Below are 19455 nucleotides of genomic sequence, written 5' to 3' on the forward strand. Positions count from 1 at the left end.
ACTGAAAAATAAAATTAAAAAATAACCAAATCTCTCCCAACCGAGAGATTCCAAACCTGGACCACGCGGCGATCATCTAAAACGCCACAGCCGGGGACTCCACTGGGAGAGGTTTGGCAAATAAAGTAAAAACCAAGGGCATGATGTGGAAAATGACAATATTTAAATGACTCCTACGCGAAGAAAGTGAAATGAAAGGCAAAATAGGCTGCAGCCAAAGGAAAGGAGAAGAAAAGAGAGAGAACCAAACCAAACCAAACCAACGCGTAGTCGCAAACAGCCACAGCCTCTCTCTCTCTCCCTCCCTCCCTCCCTCGCCTAAAATAAATAAATAAAATAAAAAGCTTCTCTTTTCCCTTCCTTTGTGGTTTGTTTCTCTCAAGTTTTTGTTTTTTCTTCCTTTTCTTCCCCTATCTTCAATCTCATCGTAGCAGATTCGCCCTCTTTCTATCTCGATCCACAAACTGTAAGCCTCCATGACCCTTAATTTTCAGATTTAACCTTTTGATCTGGCTATAATTTTCAAGATCCCTAATTACTTTCTATTTTTTTTAGAATTACACGCAATCGATTTTGATTTTTTTAAATTCTGTCGTCTGTGAATTGATTTTTTTCTCCTGATCTGCGATTTATTTTTGGTGTTGGAGATCATAATTGATTTTCTGATTTTGTATGAGTGAATAATCCTTTTAGGGTTTGTTGAGAGAGTTTTTTGGGGATTTTTCTAGGGTTTTGAAATTATAACCTGCCTATTTTATATTACAATAGAAAATCAAAATTCAGCTGAGATTGACAAAACATGTTCGTTCTGTTGGGGTCATAATTTTTTTTTTATATATATTGATTACTTTCTTTGTTGTTTTAATTGAATTTAATAATAGGGCAACCATGAGCGACGAGGGAGAAAGGACTTGCCCACTTTGCGCTGAGGAGATGGATTTAACTGATCAGCAGTTAAAGCCTTGCAAATGTGGTTATGAGGTTCGAATTCCTTGTAATTTTTCTAGATTAGACTATATTCGTGATGAATGCATTTTTGCAACCAGGAGGGTTTTTATGACCTAATTGTGCTGTTAGTCCATTAACTGGTCTTTGTAGCCAAACCATTTTGTCAGTCATTCATAGAATGATAAACTTTTGTATCTGACAAGTTATTTCAGCAATTTTTCCTTGCTTTTGCTTTCTTCTTGTTTGGCGAGCTCTTGGCTTTCTAATCTCATTATAATTTTTTTTTGCAACTAGTTGACTATTCCCCTTTGGTTTTCATAACAACAATTATCGGTGTATTTATTTGATTGTGGTAATGTATCTTCTCCTTCACAGATATGTGTTTGGTGCTGGCATCACATAATGGACATGGCGGAGAAGGATGACACAGAAGGGAGGTGTCCAGCATGCCGCCTTCCTTATGACAAGAAGAAGATTGTGGGGACGGCTGGAGACTGCGAGAGGTGGTCTTTCTTTCAACAGTTTGTTCAGTGTTGTTACAAGCACCAGGGTCTCTTTAGCATAGGTGCTAAGTTTAGCAGAAACCATGGTGGAGATCTTTAATTTTGAAATATCATGTGCACTAATTTATATGGACTCATAATATTTACACTATTAGCTCTAATGGTGGTGAATTGCAGAAAATAGCCATGTTGCTACCTGTAAAAAAAGTTGGGGAGGGACAGAGAGATACTGAATGATGCAACAAGAGAATACACAGTAGAGCAATGAATAGAGGAGAAAGGAAAACTTTTTTTTTTTTGAAACGAAGATTGAAAAGGGCTGCACGCACTCCTATGTGCTTGGTTTTGAACGAGGGGAGAATTGATTTTAACAGGGCTCAAACCAACCAACAATAGGAACTCTCAGCACCTGTGATGGGTCGTGAGGATGGTCCCTCACCTTTTATTTTCTTTTGGCAAAATCACCTTAATTAAAAGAAGAGCTGACTCTAGTTAAGTTTATCTTTGGCATTTGTAATTATTCTCACCTGTACGAACTCTTCCATTTCCTGCCTTTCTGCTCTACTCTCTGTACACCCCAACTAGGAAAGTGTCAACCCTACAGCTACTCCCTCCCCTACCTCTGAAAATCCTTCTCTTCCTTTAACCTCTGTTGGCAGATACAATGTCAGGCGTTTCATGTGCACCTTGTTTAAAGACCCGGACCCAGTTCTCTAGAAGCACTTTATCTCTGAACCTTTGCACCTTTCTCCCTTGGGCACACCTAAGCCACCCTCCTTTAACTGCACTGGGTTCATGCACTTGGCATTACAAATTATATTTGATGCTAGCTGTGAGCCTTTGCACCTTGTTCCCTTGGGCACACCTAAGCCTCCCTCTTTCAACTGCACTGGGTTTATGTACTTGGCATTAACAAATTATATTTGATATTTTTTTTTCCCCTAATGATTGTGCTGGACTTTTCTTGATAGATTGGTGGCTGAAATCAATATGGAGCGAAAGAAGTCACATAAGGCAAAGACAAAACCATCTGAAGGAAGGAAGCAACTGAGTAGTGTTAGAGTGATCCAACGGAATCTGGTGTACATAGTTGGGTTGCCTCTTAATCTGGCAGATGAAGATGTATTCTCCCTCTCCCTCTCCCTCCCCCCCTCTCTCATCTCCCATTTTCTTAAATCTCCTTTTAAGTGTTTTCGAAATTTTGAGCAGCTTCTGCAGCACAGAGAGTATTTTGGTCAATACGGGAAGGTTCTAAAAGTCTCTATGTCTCGAACAGCAGCTGGTGTTATTCAACAGTTTCCAAACAATACTTGTAGTGTGTAAGTTAAAAGCATCTTTGACCTTTTATTTTGGTGGATTTGGTTTATGATCAAGCTGAATGGTGCAGAAAGTTCTGTATAGCCGACCCTGATTAGTCTGGGTTGAGGTTTTATGTTGTCTGACTTTATGTATCGATGTCTAGTCCGTAAACATACCATATTCAAAATTCTACCTTTGCAGTTTTTGTCCTTTTTAACTTTATCTATCGAAACTCGTGGGACTTTAGGACTATAGAAATGCTCTATATTTTTGTGTTTTTGTAATTTACACCAGTATGCATAACCTCTTATCCATTTTATGTAATATACCTGTTTGTATGCTTTTCAGGAGCAATATTTTGTTCTACATTCTCTAAACAAGCTCATTGTCTGTGTAATTTTTATTTGCTCGCAGATATATAACTTACTCCAAGGAGGAAGAAGCTATTCGGTGTATTCAGTCTGTACATGGTTTTATCTTGGATGGTAGATCTTTAAAGTATGTGCATCTTTACATATTCTCATTTGTTCATTAATGTTTGCTTTCATATTGATATTCTGGGCAATTTCAGGGCGTGCTTTGGAACTACAAAGTATTGTCATGCATGGCTGAGAAATGTGGTATGAGCCATTTTAAACTTTCCAGTGGCAATTATTTCTTGGAATTGATTTCATAAATGCTTGAAGAAAACTAGTAACGTGCAATAGAGTTTAATTGGATGCAATTTCTGTTGGATCCAGCCTTGCACAAATCCTGATTGTCTATATTTGCACGAGATTGGTTCTCAAGAAGATAGTTTTACAAAAGATGAGATCATATCAGCATACACAAGGTATATTTGCGTTCTGTTAACAACTCATTGAGAGATTGATCTAATCTTGTAGAAATGCTGTACTCTTTTATTCCTCTCGAATTTTTGTTCCAGTTTAGTGTCTAAAGAAGAAAAATATCATTGCTAGCCTGAGAAAAGATTTAGCACAGCAATAATGGATGCCCCTTAGTTGCTCCAATGTTTTTTTATTCATCAGTACTTTATGATTCAAAAGTTCCATGAAAAGTTAAAAAACTGTAGTATTGAGAAATTGGAGATAGGGTTGCTGTGAGCCAAATTGATTTTGTTCTTTTGTTGAAGCTATGGCTTTTCTTCCTCTTGTTTGGACTTCAGAAAGTTAATTTTTTTTTTTAATTTTTGAAATGCTTATTTAGATCGTATACCCATTTTGTCTAGTTTTGGTCTTTATTTTCTCAATCCTAAGCAAAACATTTTTTTTTGTTGTGATTCAACATACCTCCAGAACTCGTTTTTGGCAGTGTGTTTCTTGATGTTATCTTGCATTTTTTATGGAAATTTTGATGATTAATGAACTGATGATGGTTTTGTAGGAGTAGAGTTCAACAAATTACCGGTGCACCAAGCAGTCCGTTGTGGCGTTCAGGGAGTATGTTGCCTCCACCTGCAGATGATTATTGTAACAATAGTTCTGCTTCTGCAGCAAAACCAGTTGTGAAAAATGCATCAGATGTAAGATTTTTTTCTGTTAATAGATTTTACTATTTTTTTTTTCTAAAATACACACTGAAATGATATCTTACACCTTTTATGCATTTTAGACGAGTTTCAAACTAGATGCATATCTGTCTGTCTCTGGTTTTGAAGTTATATATTTATCTAACAGAATATAATGAGTAATGACCAAGGTTCACCTCCAACTGGAAGCACTGGTAGATCTATGGCACTCCCTGCTGCAGCGTCATGGTATGTCAATTCCTTGTGTTTAGTCATAATTGTTGAATTTGTCTGTTAATTTTCATGAAATAAATGATGTGCTAGGGGAACGCGTGCTTCAAACCAGCCTCAAGCAACAAGCTTGACACAGTCTAATGGACCAATAAGGCTTAAACCAGACACAGCTAGTGGCATGGTAGCTTTCTCTTCTGCAGTTGCAAGCACAAGTCAGGGTTCTATGTTGCAGAATGATGTGGGTAGAAAGGTTGCATGTGATGAAGAAAGCCAATCTATGAATGGAAAAGGTAAATTAGATTTGAAATCTGCAAAACACCATGTGAGCTTGGATAGCCAAGCCACTGCTCCCGAGAAACCAGTTATAAACGATGCTACTGCTACTGTAACTTTAAGTAACCAGTCTTCTTGTCCACTGCCATCCATGTACAATGGCTGGGACTCAGATGTGCTGCCAAATATTACAAAGTCCTTTGATGGAACTCAACAATCTCTTGAATCTGAAAAGGAAGGCTTTGCTATACCTAATGGAAACTTTCAGAACTCATTGCCTGACATCTCTTCAATGAAGGTTGATAGTAATATCAGAAGTGAACTTTCTGGTGTAACTAGAACTAGTTCATTTTCAGATGGGAGTATGATTAAATCACCTGGAAATCAAGGATTGCAGCCTACATATGCTGAACAATACTGTGAACCTACTCCACTAGCAGCAGAGAGAACTGGTGCATTAGAATATGTGGTTTCTGCTTCAAGTGAACAATTGGATTGGAGAACAGATCAACCGATGCATGCAATTAGAAGCACTGTTTCTGAAGTAGAGGAGGATATATTAGCGGTTGAGAGACTACGTCTCAAGGACCCAGAGGAAGCGAGCCATGATACTTATTTGCCGAATTCAGCTCATTTACCTCATATACCAAATCATTATAGATCTAGTTCTTTGCAACACACTGAGTCTTTTGGGGCTGCTAGTTTAAATTCGGATTCTCAATATGCAGATACTAGAGTCAGTGATCTTTCACTTCTACATTCATCTAGTAACTGTGTCACATCAAATGGTTACCCTGAGAAATTAGTCAGCAGTTCTGCTTGTTCAGATAGAAACATAGAGCGCTCATTTTCTCTCTTGAATGGAGTGGAAGGGAAGAACATGGGCAGATCACTGGGTGATGCTGATAGCAATGGTGCTCTGGATGTGGGTGAGAGCAGCATCATTTCAAATATATTATCACTAGATCTTGATGCCTGGGATAACTCGTTAACATCACCTCAGAATTTGGCCAAGTTGTTGAGTGAAACAGACAAACAGCCTAGTTCTCTCAAAATGTCAAGTAACTGGAAGGTACAAAATAATAACAACCAGTCTAGATTTTCCTTTGCAAGACAGGAGGAGTTGAGAAGTCAAACACTGGGTGTCGATCCATCTCTTAATGTATTTGGGAAGTTGTCAAATAACTATTCATCCAACCAGGATTTTGGTGAAAATAGAAATTCATATTCGGAAAAGCTTGGGATTGGTAATAGTTTTTCATCCAGCATTTTTGAAGAACCTGAAAATTTTACCTTCAGTCCTTCAACTTTCTCTTCTAACAGGCCTCCTAGTAAGTTTTTTCTCTAACTATCCAAGTTCTATGCTCTTTGTTTTTAGTGTTACAGTGATGTTTCTTTTTCTTTTTCTATTTTTTTTTTGTTTTTAATTGGGGACAATATGGTAAAATAACAACTTATTTTATTTAGGGTGTTCGTGAGTTTTGAAAGGTAAAAGCTCGTGAATGATGGTTTTGTAGGATGTAACATTACCATCTTTTTAATGCTGACTTTGAATTTTCTTCCTTTGCTTGAGCTCTTTTAACAAGTTTATTAAATTGTCATGAGTTCTGTATGCTGTTATATAAGCTTCCTGTATTGAAGAGGACTAAAATATTTTTTTGAATGTTGTGATTGAATTTGATAAGCTGCCATGCGTCTCACAGTGGCCAGACTAAAAGCTTTTGATCATTTGCAATGCATGGATGTGGACTCTTAATGCCATACCAACATGACTTCATAAATTTCTATAAATGCATGGTTATCACCACATGCAATCCCATTACTAAAACTAGACTGTCATAAGTTTTTTCTGCCTCGTATAAAATCTCATCTGGTTTTGAGGCCTTTCCTGTTCCTCTATTAACCCTGACTTTATCTCAGTTCTCTATTTACTGTATTTGTTACTTTATTTTTTAGCATTTGTTTATATTTTGTATTGTATTTGGTGTTCGTTTAGCATCTTGTTATCCTCAAGTATTTATGAATTTTCCTTGTGTCCCACAAATTCTTTTTTTTTTGTGCACAGTAATCAACTGATACTTTTTCCCTCTTCTTAACAGTTTCAAGATCTCAAATTTCTGCCCCACCTGGATTCTCTGTGCCAAGCAGAGCACCACCTCCAGGCTTTTCTTCTCACGAAAGAATGGAACAGAGTTTTGACATTATATCTGGTTAGTCATTCTCATCCAGGGTATTAAATTTGATTATGATTTTCAGCTGATATTTATCTTCCTTTTCCTTTTGCAGGGAATCATTTGCTTGACTCATCTTCCTTTCTGAGAAATTCATTTCAGTCACCACCAACTGGCAATGCTGGTAGTGCTGGAGAAATTGAATTTATGGATCCTGCAATTTTGGCTGTTGGAAAAGGGAGACTTCAGGGCGGGCTTAACAATCTAGGAGTGGACATGAGATCAAATTTTCCACAACAATTGCATCATTTTGATAACGAGGCAAGACTTCAACTACTAATGCAAAGATCTCTGCCCCCACACCAGAACACAAGATATGCTGACACTGGGGATAGCTTTTCTTCTCTCAATGATTCTTTTGGCATTTCTTCAAGGCTTGTGGATCAATCACAAATCAGTGGTTTATCCCCTTATGCACAGCTGTCCTTACAGCAATCGAGGAATGGGCTTATGCCAAATGGGCGTTGGGATGGCTGGAATGAGGTTCAGGGTGGCAACAGTTTGCGTATGACAGAGCTTCTCAGGAATGAGAGAGTGGGATTCAATAAGTTTTACACTTCTGGTTATGAGGATTCAAAATTTCGGATGCCCAGCTCAGATGACTTGTATAACAGAACGTTTGAGATGTGAGTTTTGTCGTGGCGGCCTTTTTAACCTTGTTATCAAGGGTCAACCAAGAAAAAAGAGATTTGTGTGTTTATGCTGGTTTGTACTGAAGGATGAGACTGACTCGTAATTGGCCTCATTAAGCAGCCTGATGAAAGATCACCTCCCAAAATCCAGGTCTTGAAGGCAGCAGGTAGGGTTACATTCTTTAAATTCACTTGTTTTGGACAACATTTAATTTATGTCTTTCGCAAGGTGATTGAACTTGAGACTGCAAATTATTCTCATTTTTTTATTTTTCCTAAACTTAATGCAATAATCATATGAACGTGCAAGTGATGGTATATGCACAACATGACATTAGCAGGTGACCAAAACTTTCTACTACTTTCACACCCCTTGCATAATTGAAAAAAAATAATGAAATCCATGTCATATGAATGTGGTGTTGGTGGACAGGTCTTCCAATTTAAAAAATCTCTTGGATTGAGTGGGTCCAAGGAGTCCAATAGTCATCTAAATTCATGGCATCACTTTGATGTGCCAAAATTTCTGAAGCATTACTCTGAAATTAGACAAAATAGTAGCAACATTGGTATGAAGTTTTAACTCTGTCCACAATGACTATACCATCTCATAAGTGGGTTTATTTGTGTTTTGTCTCTGCAGGAGAACTGAAGCCGCAAACTTCATATCATACAAAGAAGATGTGCAGTCGGAGTGCTGTACATTGTTGAACTGTCAGGTTGATCCCTCCAGGAGGTCTCTAGTGTCGCTTATTTACTGGAATTAGTCAAGTTTAGTTGCGCAACTCGTGACTAAATAGAAGAAGTTTGGATTTTTTTTTATAATTTTTTTTTGAGTTTTATACTCCCTCTAGAAATCTATACTTTTTCCATCAGAAAGTTTGTTGGGAACGGTTTTTTGAGGCGTTTTTCTCATAACAATGCTTAAATGAGTGGTTTTCCAATAAGCAGATATACCAAGTTTCGTCTATTTTCTTCTTGGAGTAGTATCATTTGTTATGTTAAAATTGCATTTTGGACTGGGATCGGACTCTGGAAACCTTGTTCTAACAGGAAATGTTAAAAGAAGGTGCTCGTGAGGTGTTTCAGTTTGGCTTGTTCCAAATAGCCTCCTCAACTTTCACCGCACCCCATACCACCATAACAGCGACAGAAATAACATGTAAAGGATCACAAAAAAGAACACATGAGGTTGTTAGTGGGTGAAAATTGAAGGTTTCCTTGAGTTCAACCATTTGTTTTATTTTGAATATATTTTCAGTTTTTGATAATTTCAATTTCTTCTTGTCTTTGTTAATCTCTTGGATGATATTGAGATACCTGAGAGGGAGATTGAAACGTGCATATTCTCTTATCTCTATCAGTGCTGCGTCAAACATTGGAAGGAAACAACAAGAAGAGGAGAAAGCCGATGCAAAATTTCTGCCAAATAGTCATCAAGGGAAGGGTTTTTTCATATTACTGGATTCCAACTCGTCCTTCAACTAAGCAAATTCTATTCCAGATAAAATCAAGTGTAAGAAATTGAAATGTGACTTCTTGATAGGCTAACAGAAGGCTATTATAGCCAAATACCCCTTGTTCACATGAGATTATAAACTAGCATCACAGATACCTCATACAAATCTCACGGCTGCTCCTCCAATCACAAGAGGCAACATAAGAAGAACATGTTCATTTCCAAGGCTTCACCTCCAGGCGGATTGAGGGAGAAAAGGAGAGATTATTGATATAAACCTGCAAAAAAGAAGCAGTCACATATTGTGGCTTCGACTTCATTTGACCCTGTTAACATATCTTTCAGTTTGGATGGTCACAAACAAGGATTTGCAAGTGGGAATTATCTTGCTCAGCTACATATTGTCTGATAGAAGTTCTTCTCCACCAGACCTGAATGCTTTCTGTATACTGGGGCCATCGTCCCCTTGCTAAGAAAACGGCCAAACCAATTAAGGAAAATAGCCTGTTGTTGAGGCAATGGACTGGTAAGAATTGTCTAGCCGAGTCCATCCTCCATGCAAAGTCTTCATAAATAGCTTCCAACCAGGTAGCTAACAAAGAAAATCTGACGTGTTTTGGCACCAAGACACTGTTGGAATTCTGGAATTTTGTGCGCAGTCTTAATTAATTTGTTAGGTAGTAAATCTAAAACCTAATTCTGATCAGATGAGTTATATCTTTCAGGAATTTTTAAAGAACGGGGAGCTCGAGTTTCTTTTATCTGCAAGAAAAGTGACCATCCCAACTTCATTAAAAAATAATTTTCTAGCATAATCCATCATTTTCTTATTAATATATATATTATTTTCAATAATGTTTTCTCTGGATTGTTGACCTGTAACAATAAAAAAATAATCAAAATAAATAAAAAAATTTAGATGATTGAAATAAAGATAATTTTTTTTCCCTTCAATTAAGCCTCATCGTCTCATTAATGATCTTTTTTTGTTTTTTGTTTTTATCTTTTTTTTTTTGCATTTTTCCCACTAGAAGAATTATTTTTTTGCACACCAACTTATCATAACCATATACGGCAGTTTCAATAAAAAAAGGATATATATATAATGATATTTTTTTGATCTGATCCACAATCATAGCACGAGTGAATAAGCTAATTATTACTAGATAAGTGCAGATCTAATTCTCTATCAGCAATTACATTTTTTTTTGTTTTTCTAGATTTCGACGACTATTTCATGATAAAAATAAAATAAAATAAAATCTGACTACTGTCAAACAAGGGAGAAATAACCGCATTTATGTTCGTTGTTGATCAACAACTTGATACCACAAATTAAACAAGCTTTCGAGGGAAAGAAGAAGAGAAACTATTCTAGATCCGCAGAACTCTCAGTTCTGTTCCTCTGCATCTCACCATTTCTTCCATCTTCGCCATGAATGCGAAGGGCAGGGTACGTAGCTAACAAATTACTGAAAGCAGAAACAAAATATTAGAAACATCGTACTTTTTTCCCCAAGAGAATAGAATGTCCTCTGCCCAGCAACGCACGACACAAACTGGAGGCTTCAGAAAAACGATCGCTTGGTTCTTTATCATTGTCGGCACGCTTTACCTCATCTACTCTTCCCATCTTATCCTAAACAACGATCGCCGATGTCTTGCGACCGAAGAAAATCTAGAACATCTTACAAACTTGTCCACATCAATCCAGCTAAATGAACAAGACAGTAATTTTGAATCTCCTCCTATACTTTCTAAGAAATCACAGGAGTACAACACTGAGCTTAAGCACATTGTTTTCGGGATAGCAGCTTCGGCGGATTTGTGGCAGAAAAGAAAGGAGTACGTAAAGGTGTGGTGGAGGCCGAAGCAGACTAGAGGGATAGTCTGGATGGATAGACAAGTAAGGAGCCCAAGTGATGAAGGGCTGCCTCAGATTAGGATTTCGGCGGACACGTCCAGGTTCAAGTACTCGAATAAGAAAGGACATAGATCGGCCTTGAGGATTTCGAGGGTGGTTTCGGAGACGTTGAGGCTTGGATTGAAGGATGTGAGGTGGTTTGTGATGGGCGATGATGATACAGTGTTTATTGTTGATAATGTGGTCAGGATACTTTCGAAATATGATCATAGGCAGCTTTATTACGTTGGGAGCTCGTCAGAGAGTCACCTTCAGAATATATATTTCTCTTATTCCATGGCATACGGAGGAGGTGGTTTTGCTATTAGCCAGCCATTGGCACAAGAGCTGGCAAAGATGCAAGACAGGTGCATTCGGCGGTATCCAGGATTGTATGGCAGTGATGACAGAATCCAAGCTTGCATGGCTGAGATTGGGGTGCCGCTCTCCAAGGAATCCGGGTTTCATCAGGTTTAATTTAAAGGCTTTATTCTAACTCTATAGTTTTATAAATAATTTTCTCAGCAGGAATTAAGGAATTGAATGGAACGAATACAAAGTTCTTCGTTTGTAAAAACCTGTAAGCATTAATTAATTATGAGCTTAATGAATATCTTAATTCCAGCAATATTTTTGAAAAGCTTCTGACGAAGAAACGATAATGTTTTCGGAAAGCTAGGGCCAGGAGAGGCAATTTAATTTTGGTGTCAAATTCTTTGATAAGATAACGTTCTGTTGCATATGTATATATATTATCATCTGGATTGTTAATTTGTTATGCTTATGCAGTATGATGTATATGGAGACCTTCTAGGCCTTCTGGCAGCCCATCCTGTAGCTCCGCTGGCTTCACTTCATCATATCGATGTAGTGCAGCCAATATTCCCTGGCATGAGCCGAGCCAGAGCTCTCCAACACTTGTTCAAGTCAGTGCAGCTTGATTCAGCTAGCGTAATGCAACAATCCATCTGCTATGACAAGAATAGGTACTGGTCCATCTCAGTCTCGTGGGGCTATGTTGTTCAAATCTGGAGGGGAGTCGTCTCTCCTAGAGAGCTTGAGACTCCGGCAAGAACCTTTCTTAATTGGTATCGAAAAGCTGATTATACTGCATATACATTTAACACAAGGCCCGTGACGAAGCACCCATGTATGAAGCCCTTCGTTTTTTACATGAGCACTTCTAAATATGATCGAGCTAAGAAGCGAGCGATCGGGGTCTACACTCGCCGTAAATCACCATCCCCTTATTGCCGGTGGAAAATGGCATCCCCAGAAAGAATTGACTCTATTGTAGTATTGAAGAGGCCGGATACCCTTCGATGGCTCAAGGTAATACCTACTTTCTTTGAAAGAATATGATTTTCTTTAATGTTATTCCATGAGTGCTAATTATGATGCGTTTTTCTCGCGCCATCTTTCAAACAATTGGTCACGTAGTGTCTCAGTCCAAACTCCAAAGGAACTAATTAATAATAAACTCATCTAAATGATCATTATATACTCTGCTTAGAAATTTAGTGAAAGTCAGACACAATAGTAATAGCACCCAGGCAGCCAGCAGCTTGCAGTCAAAATCTTGTAAGGTTGATGCATTTACTGACTGAATGCAGCTTGTTTTGCAGTCACCGAGAAGGGACTGTTGCAGAGTTCTGCCAACAAATAAGGCATCGACGATGTACTTGTGGGTTGGCAATTGCAGAGATGGTGAGATCAGTGAATTCCAGCGACCATAAGTAATATTTATTATTTTCTTTTTCTCGGATCATACCATCCCAATGCCTTAATTTCCCGGAGAATGCTGAATGCATACAGGAATCAAATCAATACCAAGGGTATAAAATAGAACAGAAATAGAGCTCATTTTTACTAGTTTGAGCTGCTGCAACAAAGAACTCAGGTTTTCAATAGCCATTTCTTTGCTTCATTCATAGAGGTAAATTTGATACAAGCTCATGATTAACAACAATTTGTTTTCGCAACATCACCTAGTTTAAAGGTGCTCTCTCTATTATCTTCTCAAAGTGCTGAAAATCATATTTTGGTACCTACTTCTGCTGCAATTAAAATAAAATTCTGAGTGATAGTTTCCTCACCCAGACCACACTCCTATTGGTAGCAATTCTTTTTTGTTTGGCTGCACTTGAATTGGATTCTAGTAAATCTACAATTTCATTTCATTGGATGGAATAGAATGGAATGATAGTGTCTCAGCAAAGCATAACCTCCATCCAATTTCTTGGCAAACTACATTGTCATGTTCATGTCACTTCATGGGTGCTCTCTACGACTTGTTTTACACCTCCAAACAAACACATGAACCTGAAAAGTTTGACCCTTACCTTCTGGTTAAAACTCCCACGAAAACCCTGCCTCATCGTGAAGGCTTTCCTTGGATGAAAAGAAACGCGTTTCAACTTTTAAAATGTCTTCATATTGTTGCGTATGCCATGGAATATACCAAGCCAGTGCACCTTGTGTCCAGAATAGGAAGAAGATAATCAATGTTCCGGGTAAAGCTGTCCCATTTCAACTTTCCATTTCCAGGTATAATGCTAAATTCAATGATAGGAAAGAAACTATAGACAGGTGTGCAAAAAAGAACAACTCAGTGAGATTAGAGAAGGGCAATTATTACTTTGATTATTCAGGGTAGAATATATAGAATGTGAAATAATTTCTAAAGAGTGGCATCTTACATCCAAAAGCCAAGCTGTCATGTACCCCTGGAAAAACGAAAGGGCAGGAATTTCTCTGAGAGGATGAGGATGGAATTATAGCCAGATATCTCCCAGGTTAGAAAAATTGATACCCGGCACTAGGTATATTAACACTGCAAAAAGGTGTTGGGCACTCAATTCCTAATTTTCCATCCTCCATATTAGTTACTCGTGAGCCCACCCTATGCAATTTGTCTCGTGAGCCCACCCTATGCAATTTGTCTCGTGAGCCCACCCTATGCAATTTGTGCTATTGTCCTCTGTCCTTATCTAATCCAGGACGAGATGGGCTCCTCCGAGAGTCTTGGACAGAATGGATTTGGGGATCATATTTGTGAGATGCCAGATAGTTCAGAGCCATAACCAAATCGGATACCGCAGGGCGCATATTGGGCTGCTCCTGCACACACATTGCGGCAATGGCGAGGGCTTGGTATAATCCTCTTATTGGATATTGACCTTGAAGCAAAGGGTCAACCATGCATGAGAAGTTCCTCCGGTCTTTGAACATGGGTCGTGCCTGCAAGCAAATCCAATGTATTTCATAAGTCTGTCACCACTATTCTACTCTTTGGTTTAACAAATTTCTATTTTTATACCTCGATTTTCAAAAAGCAAGCATGCCCTTCTTAACACATACTCACAGTTAAGCCTTGTTGAAGAAAGCTACGTGTCAACTATTTATCACGAAGTTACAAAATTGAAGATCTTACATTCAAAATACTTTTTCTGAGCCAAAGTTATCAAGACATTATAGTTATAGTCAACTTGAGTTGTTAACCAAAGAATTTCAAGACTAGTTAATTGTTATAGAGATTTCTGTTTTATTAGCACTGGAAGCAATCTACAGAAATAACAATTATAAATGAAACCATAAAAACGCATCATCTATATTCCACACTAGTGGTGTCATCAGAACCAATTAAACATGTAGAGCCAGTTTGATCAGCCGATTGCCAAATGACATCAAAACATTAGGCTGCTTCTCGATTTTTATAATAACCAGTTAAGGTGTCATTTCAGTTAAGAGTTGTCCAAAAAACAAGTGTCCTTGAAAGCACAGTTAAGCTGAGTTTTAAGAACAAAGTCCTTTGCAATAATGTAAAAACAAGGACATCAATCAGATATTGTCTTACCCATGCAACTAGATTCTGCTCACCACGTTCTTTTCTTTGATCAATTGCTTTCCTGCCTGTGATGAGCTCCAAAAGAACAACCCCGAAGCTATAAATATCTGATTTAAACGTCAGCTGACCTGTCATTGCATAATCTGGTGCACAGTATCCGTAGGTGCCCATAACCCTTGTAGAAACATGAGTCTTATCTCCGCTGGGTCCCACTTTTGCCAGACCAAAATCAGATAACTTAGGATGATAGCCCTCGCCAAGCAAAATGTTGGAGCATTTTAAGTCGCGATATATAACAGGAGGTTCCATTTCATTGTGCAAATACTCTAAACCTTTTGCTGCACCAGCAGCTATTTTCATTCTTGCGTTCCAATCAAGCGGTTGCCTATTGGGTGGAATATCTGAAAGCAGAAATTACAAAGGCGAAAATGTTTAAAGATAAAAGAATAGTAATTGGTAAAGCACAAATGTAAACAATGAAAACGAGAATGCAATGCCAAAGAGACCTGCATACCATGTAAATGATTTTCCAGAGATCCTAATGGCATGTACTCATAAACCAATAGCCTCTGATCTCCCTCAGCACAAAACCCAATCAACTTGACAAGATTTGGATGGTCTGCTAGACTTAAAGTCACTACTTCAACTACAAACTCCCTAATCCCCTGAACTCCATTTCGATCAAGTTGCTTGATAGCAACAGCCTATGACAACAACAACAAGAAGAAGACAATTTAAGTCTAACCAACTAATAAACGGTGAACATAGACAAACTACATCGGGGACACTGTAAAAGGAAGGTACCCTGTAAAAGGAAGGTACCCTGTACTGAAACACGAACCTATTGACATAGAAAACAATATTTCTGCAGATAGTAAATGAATTATTTTGTACGAACCTGGTTGATTTTGTCCAGGTACCCTTTGTAAACCTTACCAAAACCTCCTTCACCCAAAAAACAATCAGACCTAAAATTGCTCGTTGCGGCCGCAAGTTCCTCAAAAGTAAAAGTTTGAGCCTGTTTTCCATTGCTTCTTCTATCCTTAGAAATCTCATCCTTCATATTTAAACTCTTTACATCCAATGACAATTGATCATCCTTAGATCCCCCCTCTTTACTTAAATTGTTCACATATGGCTTCATTTTCAATGACCCTAAAACAAATATAAAAAAACAATCAGAAGGGGCAATCATGAAAGGAAAAAAAATAATGTATACCGAATAAGAGTTTGGCGCTATTTGTGACAAACAAACGGCAACATAAAGCCCAACAACCACGAATAATTACCTCTCTTGATTTAGAGAAATGTTTCAAACACCAACAAAATCAAAACGATTCCAAATCAAAGCGTGAAAAAAATTATTACAAATTCAAAAACATAAGAAAACCCTTTATGTTTCAATCCATGGTGATTGATTTTCGGGGGAAAAAAAGAAGGAAAGAAAACCCTATATCATATCAGTTGACTGAAAAAGGGTTACATTTAAATATTCAGAAAGATAAAAACTTTGATCATGAAAAATTTAGTTACCCGAAGTGACTTGTGTTTGATCCTTGCGCTTAATGTTACTGTTATTTTCATTGATGCTGCTGCTCTCTGATCGCTTGCTCGGTTTCCCACTGCAGCAAAGAAAACCCATGTAATATATTATATATTATATTATCTTCTTCCTTTTGGTTTCTTCTCTTTCTCTTGCTTTTGCTTGAACAAGGAGAACAGCACAGACACGGAAGAAGGAAACACAACTGACAGAGTTACAAATAGTTGAAGAAGATAGCTTGGCTTGGTTTCTAGGAGAGAAGTTTCTATTTAATTTATTTATTATTATATTTGGACATTTTTCATGCTCACATTGAATCCTTATATTCTCGATATTTTCCAAATGTGTCCAACTTTACTCTATTTTTAATTTAAATAGTCCCTCGATTGAAACACTTCTCAATATTATCCTTCCCGCCTAGATTTACCATTAGCTTTGGACGCACAACTTAAAAATACATAAAAAAATTTACGCAAAAAATCTTTTTAAATTTTTTGAAAAGCGCAACATGGCCGGGACCAAATCAAAAACTCAAGAGAAAAAAGATGCAAAATTTATAAATTAAAATTAAATTGAAAATATAGAAAAAAGATTGAAGAAGAAAAAACCATTCCTAATTTGGACTAAAAAATTCAAAATTCTCCTTCTCATATTCAAAAACCCTTACCTCTCAAATCTCATGAAATCTCTCAAATTAATGGCAATAAATAATGAAATATTTCGTATATTCAATGGCATCATTATCTTACGACATGATACATACTAATTTTGCTTGACATATCATGCCATGTTGCATAAACTAATGTCAAATTGGATAGAGGGACTATATTAATAATATCTATCAAGTCAAGGGACTATATAAAGCCAAAAAAACTAGTCACTTCCAAGCTGGTGCTTCAATATAAACCTGTAACGTGGAGATCCATCGTTAGAAAGTACCACGTGTCCCTTGTAAGGTTCGATTGGTAATCTTAAAAGTTGTCATTGGTCTTGTCTTCGCGCTCGAGTGGAGTATGATGATGTGTCACTTCCTTATTGGCAAAGCAGGGTTTTTGTTTTTGTTTTTTTATTCTTCTTGCCTTGTTTGTATTACATTACATATTGCCTGACCGTGACGTACTTATCAGACTGCCAGCGAAAATAAATTTAAAAATAAAAAAATATTATTTTAATATATTTTTAAATAAAAATTATTTTAAAAACATGCTTTTTTTGTCGGGTCTTGAAAACAAAAAGCAAAGTAAAATGCTTTTATATAGGTTAGAAAACTGAAATTTTAGTGGAGCCCACTCAAATGAGAATCAATGACATATATATTACGCGGTTTCCCATTTTTAAAAAATATAATTTGAACAGTGGTGATTCCACCACGTTAAACATGAAATTAAGAATAGTAAATGTTGTTTTTGAATTTTTTTTTAAAAAATATATTAAAATAATAATTTTTTATTTTTTAAAATTTATTTTTAATATTAATATATCAAAAAATTTTAAAAAATATATTAAAATTTAATAATTAAAAACATTACATTAAATAACGTGTTTGAGAGTGTTTTTAGATTACTTTTCAAAATGCTTTTTACTAGAAATTATATTAAAATAATATATATATTTTTTATTTTTTAATTTTTTTTAATATTAGTGTATTAAAATGATCTAAAAACATCAAAAATTATTAATTTAAAATAAAAAATAATAAAAAATTTTAAATTTTTTTAAAATATTTTTGAAACGTAAAATTAAATAGATAATTATTTTCATTTTATCCCTTAATACCATAATTTTATTCTTCTCGAAGCGCTTGACCTGCTAACATTACATCAGGTTTACCACTTTGTCCCTTAATACTATAATTTTCTAAAACATTATAGTTATAAATAAAAAATCTTATTCAAATTTAAAATTTCTAATATTTTAAAATTGTAAATTTATACTGAATTTAAAAAAACACATTTTAAAAGTTCTCTGCAATTTTTCAATACAATGTTTTTATTGTTTTTCAAATAAAGAAAAACATGAACAATATATGTTTTCTCCTTTTTACATACAAGTATTTTTTAGCAATGTAAAATAATAAAAATATTTTTTTAATATTTTCATTTTTAGTTAGTGACACAAATTTAAGTTTTATTATATATCTAATATAAAGATTTTTTTAGTTAACTATATACTTTTTTCAAGATAATTTTTTTTATTTAATTTAATTTAAATGAACTAAAATAATATTATACAATTAGATTATCCCAAATATAAAATATCAAGGTGATTGTTATAAATTATGGTCTTGATTTTTCTTCTTATGAAAAATAGTTATAATCTTGATGTATCTTTTATTTTTTTGGTGAAGAAATATGTCTTTATTTTTAATAAATGAACATATTTTTCATTGAAATTTTTTGAAAAAAGTAAAAAAAGGAAGATATATATATATATATATATATATATATATATATATATATATATATATATATATATATATATATATATATATATATATTATCCTTTATAAAAATATGGATCTTTAGAATTATTTTATGATAAATAATTTTTATGAGAGAAAGGAGTATAATATCTGAAATGTCTAATAATTTCTTCGCACAAAGACAAAAATCTGATTTCTTTATTTTTAAAGTAAAAATTATTAAAAACTCTGTAGTTTTTCTAGGAGGGCTTACCGGGCAGAAACATGGACAGAAATATAATGAAATTTTATTTCAAATCTACCATTATAAATTGTTCAAGATTTCTATCTCAATAAGAGTGTCGCAGACAGGAGTTGTTATTGGGACAATGGGATATGCAGCAAGTAGTTCATACTAATCAGATGATCTTCTTTCACTTTTAAGATTTTGTGTTTCGTGTTAGAATTCAACTACAACTCTCTCCGACAAGCTTTTCTTGATTCCATATTTGTCCGAGCATGCATAACACCAAACAAAATCAGATGCACGGAGAAGAGAGTGGTAAAAGCCCATAAAAGAAGGAAGAAAGGTGAAAGAGGTGGCTTGGTGATCGACGGCAGTGCATTTGGGGAGTTGAAAGAGCCGGAGCCTGGCCCCTTCAAAATAGATAAATA

The 19455-nt window shown here is 35.9% G+C and overlaps 3 protein-coding genes across 8 annotated transcripts; 2 read left to right on the plus strand and 1 right to left on the minus strand.

Annotated features, from left to right (window-relative positions):
• Positions 1 to 204: 204 nt before the first annotated feature.
• On the plus strand, positions 205 to 8597 carry LOC7488143 (uncharacterized). 4 transcript variants are annotated; one of them, XM_024608036.2, is made up of 15 exons: positions 229 to 466; positions 882 to 981; positions 1324 to 1451; positions 2423 to 2573; positions 2661 to 2770; positions 3165 to 3248; positions 3322 to 3370; positions 3491 to 3582; positions 4134 to 4272; positions 4427 to 4506; positions 4582 to 4781; positions 4938 to 6095; positions 6864 to 6974; positions 7051 to 7794; positions 8271 to 8597. In XM_024608036.2, the coding sequence occupies exons 2-14, from the start codon at positions 889 to 891 to the stop codon at positions 7623 to 7625; spliced, it is 2970 nt and encodes a 989-aa protein (XP_024463804.1). In that variant the 5' UTR covers positions 229 to 466; positions 882 to 888; the 3' UTR covers positions 7626 to 7794; positions 8271 to 8597. The 4 variants fall into 4 exon arrangements, with proteins under 4 accessions (XP_024463803.1, XP_024463804.1, XP_052311628.1 ...); XM_024608035.2 differs by having other exon boundaries at positions 205 to 466; positions 4582 to 6095; XM_052455668.1 differs by lacking the exons at positions 229 to 466; positions 882 to 981 and adding an exon at positions 1629 to 1942 and having other exon boundaries at positions 4582 to 6095.
• Positions 8598 to 10361: 1764 nt separating this feature from the next.
• LOC7488142 (uncharacterized) lies at positions 10362 to 13088 on the plus strand. The gene is made up of 3 exons (XM_002314168.3): positions 10362 to 11460; positions 11779 to 12321; positions 12615 to 13088. The coding sequence occupies exons 1-3, from the start codon at positions 10615 to 10617 to the stop codon at positions 12723 to 12725; spliced, it is 1500 nt and encodes a 499-aa protein (XP_002314204.1). The 5' UTR covers positions 10362 to 10614; the 3' UTR covers positions 12726 to 13088.
• A 13-nt stretch (positions 13089 to 13101) lies between these two features.
• LOC7489282 (probable serine/threonine-protein kinase PBL5) lies at positions 13102 to 16635 on the minus strand. 3 transcript variants are annotated; one of them, XR_002983881.2, is made up of 6 exons: positions 16370 to 16635; positions 15735 to 15991; positions 15351 to 15540; positions 14846 to 15237; positions 13689 to 14229; positions 13102 to 13463 (listed from the first exon to the last, which is right to left on the minus strand). XR_002983881.2 is itself a non-coding variant. In XM_002313422.4 (5 exons), exons 1-5 carry the CDS (start codon positions 16476 to 16478, stop codon positions 13960 to 13962), a joined length of 1218 nt encoding a protein of 405 aa, XP_002313458.2. In that variant the 5' UTR covers positions 16479 to 16635; the 3' UTR covers positions 13607 to 13959. The 3 variants fall into 3 exon arrangements, 1 of the variants encoding a protein (XP_002313458.2); XR_002983880.2 differs by having other exon boundaries at positions 13102 to 13568; XM_002313422.4 differs by lacking the exon at positions 13102 to 13463 and having other exon boundaries at positions 13607 to 14229.
• Positions 16636 to 19455: the final 2820 nt, after the last annotated feature.

The sequence above is a fragment of the Populus trichocarpa genome, chromosome 9, assembly GCF_000002775.5.
Source record: "Populus trichocarpa isolate Nisqually-1 chromosome 9, P.trichocarpa_v4.1, whole genome shotgun sequence".
NCBI lineage: Eukaryota > Viridiplantae > Streptophyta > Magnoliopsida > Malpighiales > Salicaceae > Populus > Populus trichocarpa.